Below are 7449 nucleotides of genomic sequence, written 5' to 3'. Positions count from 1 at the left end.
TTGAATCCCTGAGCCATAAAAAAAATTAAAAAAAAATAAAAAAAAAATTCCTTCCTCTTTTGCGCATTGAGATCTGGTTCGTTGCAGCGGGAGCGTTCGACGGATCATCGCAAGGAGGCAGCGTTCTACGGATCTTTAGTATTGATCGTCCCTAGATCTTTGATCTAGAGGTAATTACTATAATTCGTAGAATAATATATGGCAGCTGGAAAATTAACAGAAAAAGGGAAAATTTTGTTACTGTTCACCGAGGGTTACTGTTCACTCGGGAATTTTTCTGTTTATTAAGCAATTTTATTGTTGTTCATCTAATCTAATTGCTTTCATTATTTGTTGGCATAACTAGTAATTAATACTATTAGTTAATTGCTATTTTTAAAAAATAAAAATTTACCTGTTACTGTTCACTTTATCTTAAAAGTTAGAGCATGTAGGTTTTGCACTGTCGCCATCAAAGTCCCATGCACACGTCTCAGAGCCTAACTCTCAAAACCTATCCACATGCAACATCTTTAGATTTTTCATGTTTAATAATTACGGAAGGTTCTTGAGATCGCTCTGCCGTTAGTAATCTAAAATAACGGTGCGTATGATATGTCTCCTCGTGGCCCACGTAATTATTAAATATTTAGGTTATATCTAATTATATGCCTGAGATGTTGCGCAATTGTTATGCATGTTGCATATATTATTATTAAATTGCGTGGATGTTTAAATAAATAATGTTGTGGTTTTTGGATCAGCCTGTTTGTCACCAAATTTAAATTCCTTGCATTTTCTTTTCCTTCTGAGAGAGAAATTGTAGTGAGGATATAATTGTAAAAAGTCAAAGACCGGTGTATTCCATTGAAGACGAAGGCATTTTTGCAAAATGCAGGGACCCCCAAGGGTTTTCCAAATTGTATTTTAATTTTATGTTTTTTGTTATCTTTGGACTGTATAATCGGACTTTGGACACTTTTTATTTTTTGGTGACGGGCTGATCCACGCAACATGTTTATTGCATGAATTTTTAATTCCTTATTATTAATTCATGTCTTTCAAATGCATAGATAAAATGGCTAAAATAGCGAGCGTTGATTTCGAAGTCCTTGACGCTGCTGGCAAGAATTATTTGAGTTGGCATGTGGACCTGAAGTTCCACTTACGTGCCCAGGGCTTATTAGCCACAATTTCAACTCCTGCTCCACCGGCTCCGGCCACTGTTACGGGTAATGCTGTAAATAATGCTGAGGTTGCTACTACAGTGATCGTCTTTGATATAGATAAGGCGAAAGCTATTATCTACATCAGGAGACATATTGATCGGACCCTGAAGGCCGAATACCTGACTGTAGAGGACCCAAAGGAATTATAGACTGCACTTGAGGACCGATACAAACATCAGAAAGATGTGATCCTCCCACGTGCACGTTATGAGTGGGAAAACCTCCGACTTCATGACTTTAAGTCCGTAGCTGAGTACAACTCAGCACTTCATAATATCACCTCACGCCTGAAGTTGTGTGGTGAAGAAGTTTCGGAGGAACACGTGTTGGAGAAGACTTACACATCCTTCCACGAGAAGGATGCAATCCTCATGCAACAGTATCGCGAACGAAAGTTCAAAAAGTATTCTAAATTGCAATCCACCCTTCTGATGGCGGAGCAAAATAGAGAATTGCTTTTGGCCACTCATAACCTACGCCCTGCAGGCTCAGCTCCTCTACCCGAAGCTCACATGTTTTCTTCCCAGAAGCAGGAGAAAAAGAATAAGGGTAAATTCAACAAGGGGAAAGCCCCTAAGTGGCAGGCCAGATGTCCACCCCAGAAAAACAACCCGCCCCAGAGCAGCAATAGTGAGGGAAAGAAGAAGTGGAAGAAGAAGACCACTGAGCTGTCGTCCATTCCCAAGAACACTTGGGAGGACAAATGCCACAGATGTGGCATGACTGGACATTGGTCCAGAAACTGCCGCACTCCGCGACACCTCCAAGATCTGTATCTAGCGAGCCTGAAGTCTCCTGTTGAAACAAATCTGGTGGAAAAGCAGCCGTCTACTCAGTTCACTGCTGATGACTTCGAAACGGATGATCTTCTCGACTAGATCCATGTTATCTTTATATGCATTTAAATTCTCATAGTACTTTCATCTTTAGTTCTTTACTTTCCATGTAATGCACTTTACTTTTCAATAAAGATAGTAATTTTTTTTAAATTAAAATATTGCATTCATGTTATAGATGAAGTGTGAGTGCCTTGTGGACAGTGCCTCGACGCACACAATCCTTCGCGAAAGAAGCTATTTCAATAGCATATATGATTATGACGATCCCGTAATTACGATTTCGGGACTATCTAACATAATAGAAGGATTTGATGAAGCAATGATATTGCTCCTAAATAAAACGAGACTAATAATAAAAGATGCATTATTCTCTCTGAAATCTGATAGAAACCTCATAAGTTTCAAGGATATTCGTTTAAACGGATATCACTTAGAAACCAATGATATAAATGAGGATGAGTATTTGTATGTAACTCGTCAAAAAGATGGTTCAAAAACTATCTTAGAACGATTCAAGGGACTCCCATCGGGTCTCTATCATACATATATTCAACCAGTAGAAGCTAACATGATTGTGCACCAGAAGTGCCATTCTTCGACGAAATTTAAACTCTGGCATAACAGACTGGGTCACCCAGGATCATCAATGATGCACCGCATCATGAGCCAATCAAGTGGACACAACCTGAAGAACCTGAAGATTCTTCAGAAGGGTGATTACTCATGTCTATCTTGTTTCCAAGGTAAACTAATCACGAGACCTTCCCTTCTGAAAGTGGGATTAGAGTCTCCTAGCTTCTTGGAGAGAATACATGGCGATATTTGTGGGCCTATTCACCCCGCAAGTGGACCATTTAGGTACTTTATGGTACTTATAGATGCATCAACCAAGTGGTCTTACGTGTGCCTTTTGTCCACCCGCAACTTAGCTTTTTCAAAGCTATTAGAACAAATTATTAAGTTGCGGGCTCATTTCCCCGATAATAAAATCAAGAAATTATGTCTTGATAATGCGGGAGAATTCACTTCACAAGTCTTTCAAGACTATTGCCTAGCAACTGGCATCGAAGTTGAACATCCTGTAGCACATGTTCACACCCAGAACGGGTTAGCAGAATCTCTAATTAAGAGATTGCAATGGATTGCTCGTCCATTGTTGATGCAATCACAGTTGCCTGTTGAGGCTTGGGGTCATGCCATATTGCATGCCGCATCGCTTATCAGAATACGGCCCTCTGGTGGCCATATTTTGTCACCAATGCAGCTTGCTTATGGTGCACCTCCGAATATCTCACATTTGAGAGTGTTTGGTTGTGCAGTTTACGTCCCAATTGCTCCTCCACAAAGGACCAAAATGGGTCCACAGCGTCGTTTGGGTATCTATATAGGGTTTGATTCGCCCTCTATAATAAGATACCTTGAACCCCAGACGGGTGACGCATTTAAGGCACGTCTTGATGATTGTGAATTTGTTGAGGATTCATTTCCTAAACTTGGCACACAGTCCAGGAAGCCTGACGCTTCTAAGACCATTTCTTGGAACACCAAGACTTTGTCTCATTATGATCCGCGTACTAGTCAATGTGAAGATGAGATCCTGAAGATTCTTCATCTTCAGAATACAGTACATTTACTTCCGGATAAATTCACTGATAACCAGAAGATTGTCAGATCACACGTCCCTGCTGTCAACACGCCAGCTAGGATTGACATCCCCAAAGATGGATGCAATCCGCTGGCAGCAGAAAAGGCTGTACCTCAATTGAAAAGAGGACTCCCACCAGGTTCGAAGGACAAAGTCCCTCGTAAAAGAAAAAATCCTGGAGAAAAAAAGATGAACCCAACACAGGATACTGAGCTCAGACCAGCTTCCTCTCCCCTCCAAGATTCCCCTGAAGAGGAACAAATAGGAGAAACATCATTAAATTTTGTACGTACTGAGGAGGTACTGGACAGAAAAAACACAGTCGTCAACGACGACTTTGCGTTCGATATTGCCGTTCACGTCACTGAATACGACGATGACATCGAACCACGGTCTCTAGCGGAATGTAAACGCAGAGACGATTGGCCAAAGTGGAACGAGGCAATAGGAGTAGAGCTGGACTCACTCTTGAAACGCGAAGTCTTTGGACCAGTAGTCCAAACACCTGAAGGTGTAAAACCTGTGGGATATAAGTGGGTCTTCATCAGAAAAAGAAATGAACACAACGAGGCTGTGCGCTACAAAGCACGGCTTGTAGCACAAGGTTTTTCCCAAAGACTGGGAATAGACTATGAAAAAACATATTCTCTGGTTATGGATGAGAATACCTTCCGATTCCTAATAAGCCTCTCATCTCTGGAAGGCCTAGAAATGCAGCTCATGGACGTTGTGACTGCATATCTATATGGCAATATAGATAAAGATATCTATATGAAACTCCCTGAAGGATATAAAATTCCACCAGAGATAGCAGATAGACCTCGGGACGTCTATTCTGTTAGGCTTCAAAGATCATTATATGGTCTTAAGCAATCGGGGAAAATGTGGTATAACAGACTAAGTGAGTTCCTTGCTACGCAAGGATTCACAAATGATAAAGTCTGCCCGTGTATCTTTATAAAAAGATCGGGAACAGGATTCATTATAGTCGCCGTCTATGTCGACGACTTAAATCTCATTGGATCTCCTGCAGAGATCGCTGGGATATCTGAAAGCCTTAAGAATACTTTTGAAATGAAAGACCTAGGCAAAACAAAGTATTGTCTTGGCTTACAGATCGAACACCTTAAGGGTGGTATCCTGTTACACCAATCCACATATACACGGAAATTACTTAAAAATTTCTGAATGGATAAATGTCATCCTCTTAGTACATCAATGGTTGTTCGATCATTGGATGTAAAGAACGACCCCTTCCGTCCGCTGGAAGAGGGGGAGGAAATGCTAGGTCCCGAAGTACCTTACCTCAGTACCATTGGAGCACTATTATATCCGGCTAACTGTACGCGTCCCGATATAGCGTTTTTAGTTAACCTACTAACCAGATACAGTGCAGCGCCCACAAAGCGCCATTGGAATGGAGTTAAGCATCTTCTGCGCTACCTCTAAGGGTCTATAGACCTGGGATTATATTTCCCGAAGGGTGGGTCTCCCACCTTAATTGGTTATTCAGATGCAGGTTACAGGTCTGATCCCCACACCGAGAAATCACAAACCGGATTTGTGTTTACATTCGGTGGTATGACCATCTCCTGGAGGTCTGTCAAGCAAACCACTGTAGCAATCTCATCCAACCATTCCGAACTTCTCGCGATCCATGAAACCAACAAAGAATGTGTTTGGCTTCGTTCTGTCATTCAACACATCTTAGTGTCTACCGGCCTGAAGACTGGTGACCTTGAGCCAACTACTATATTTGAAGACAATGCAGCCTGCGTTGCCCAACTTCAGTCTGGCTTCATCAAGGGTGACAAGACGAATCACATATCTCCCAAGTTTTTCTGGACGCACGATCTTCAAGAGGAGGAGCTAGTTAAAGTACAGCAGATCCAATCATGTAATAATTTAGCTGACTTGTTCACTAAGGCTCTGCCTAGATGTACTTTTGTAAAACTTGTAAAAGGAATAGGGATGAGACATCTGAAAGACCTACAAGCCTGAAGCTTGTATGGTTCAGGGGGAGTAACCTATGGGTTGTACTCTTTTTCCTTAGGCTGATGGTTTTTTTCCACTGGGTTTTCCACAGCTAAGGTTTTAACGAGGCAAACAAGTTTACTCTGGATCCAGAAGTATCCACCCCATTAGCTTTACGAACCCTGAAGTGTTCATAAGCTAAACCCAAGGTAATGGATGGATAATGGGGAATATTATGAGATGAGGGAGGCCAAAGTTATCCCTACATTCACACCCCATTATGGTGGTGTAACACCCAACTAAGTGGGGGTGACTCTTGGGTACTCAACCTATTCACATTGACTAGTATAAATATATATCATAGGCCTTTGGCCTATATATGAATTTCAAACACTTTCTATTTTGTGTCATAAATACTCTAGTTTCCTAAAGGCATCCAAACAGCCCCTAAGCTATCGCCCGTTGAATCTCAAAAGGGGCATAGATTCCTTGCCAGGATCGATAACATACCCGCTACCGCACAGATATTGCAGGATCCGGCCCATCAATTACCAGCTGGGCCAAAACGGCGCAGCCCCGGCCCAACAAAGACAACCAAAATAACTCATCGAAATCACCATTTTAGCGAAACTCCAATCTTTCTCTCGAAGCTCAGGCGCGGAGGACCGGAGTACTACATGCAGACCTACTCCAAATCTCGCCCAACAGCAGAAGCATAGCGCCGCGACCCGTCGACCTCTCGAGCCTCGCGTGGGTCCGGATGAACATCTCCCGCCACCACCGCGCGGATCCTTCTACGACTCTCCAGCGCCGTCGCTTTTCGCTCCTGACTCATCGCGCAAGAACGGCTGCTCGTCAGAGGGGGTCCTCATCTCCGGAAAACCCTCCGTGACAATTGACTCTCCATGATTTGCTTCAGATTCGGCGGATAAAAAGTTTACTTTTTGGCTGCGACGATGGTCGATTTTTGCGACGCGCGGTGCCCAGATGCCATCGCGGTTACGCGTGGACCGGCGAAGCGAGAGGATGACTCGGTGGTGGAGGATGAGGCGAAGGAATGAGGAGAGGAGAGAAGAGGAGGAGGAGGAGGATGAGGAGATGGGAGTGAGAGGATTTAGCGTGCTGCTGCTGGGATCAAGCCTGGGGTTTTAGGTCAGCTTGAATTTGGATTGATTTATTTTTGGATTTGGGGTAGCTTGATTTGTTATGATTTGGTAATTTGCTGAAATTCATGGGATTTAGGGTTTCTATGGTTTGGCCTCATTTATGTGTGACTATAATCTAGGGTTAGTGAAGACAAGGGTTTGAAGGAGGTGCGAATTCGATTCTTTGTTTGATGTAACTGTCATTTGCTGAAACTCGTGGAGATAGGGTTTTAGGAATTCAGGTAATTTGCTATAATATGAGGTTCACAGAGTAGACTTGAAGTTAATCAGATCCAAAGTAGACGGGAAAACTAAGAATGGGGAATTAAATTGGGGAACCCTGGGAACTATATTTTGCGCATTGATGAATAGTTTTGGTGCTAGGATGGTATCTGGGATTCAATGAGGATGCGAAATTATTCATTTGCGTGAACAGCATATTGTGATATTCTAAAAGGACTGACCTTGGTAATGTGTATCCATAATACTGGGGTTGAGAAGTTATATTTTGGAGATAAAGAATATGAAAGTGCTTGTTTCTTGTCTGATTTTTGTATCTCCAGGTTACTTAAATCGGTTTCAGATAGAGCTGGTGTTATTAACTTATTATAACTGAATGTGAAACACATGTATTGTTT

The 7449-nt window shown here is 42.3% G+C and overlaps 1 protein-coding gene across 1 annotated transcript; it reads left to right on the top strand.

The window, feature by feature from the left end:
• LOC109826447 lies at nucleotides 1058-2086 on the top strand. The gene is made up of 2 exons (XM_020393478.1): nucleotides 1058-1333; nucleotides 1388-2086. The coding sequence occupies exons 1-2, from the start codon at nucleotides 1058-1060 to the stop codon at nucleotides 2084-2086; spliced, it is 975 nt and encodes a 324-aa protein (XP_020249067.1).

Source organism: Asparagus officinalis, chromosome 10 (assembly GCF_001876935.1).
Source record: "Asparagus officinalis chromosome 10, Aspof.V1, whole genome shotgun sequence".
NCBI classification, from domain to species: Eukaryota; Viridiplantae; Streptophyta; class Magnoliopsida; order Asparagales; family Asparagaceae; genus Asparagus; species Asparagus officinalis.
The sequence above is the reverse complement of the archived record's forward strand: the minus strand, read 5'-3'. Positions and strand labels throughout refer to the sequence as shown.

Bases quoted from the DNA above. Each gene is read 5' to 3' on its own strand.
- LOC109826447 (XM_020393478.1), top strand. From the start codon at position 1,058: ATGGCTAAAATAGCGAGCGTTGATTTCGAAGTCCTTGACGCTGCTGGC. The intron at 1,334-1,387 runs GTAGAGGACCCA...TACAAACATCAG, and splicing joins TGAAGGCCGAATACCTGACT to AAAGATGTGATCCTCCCACG.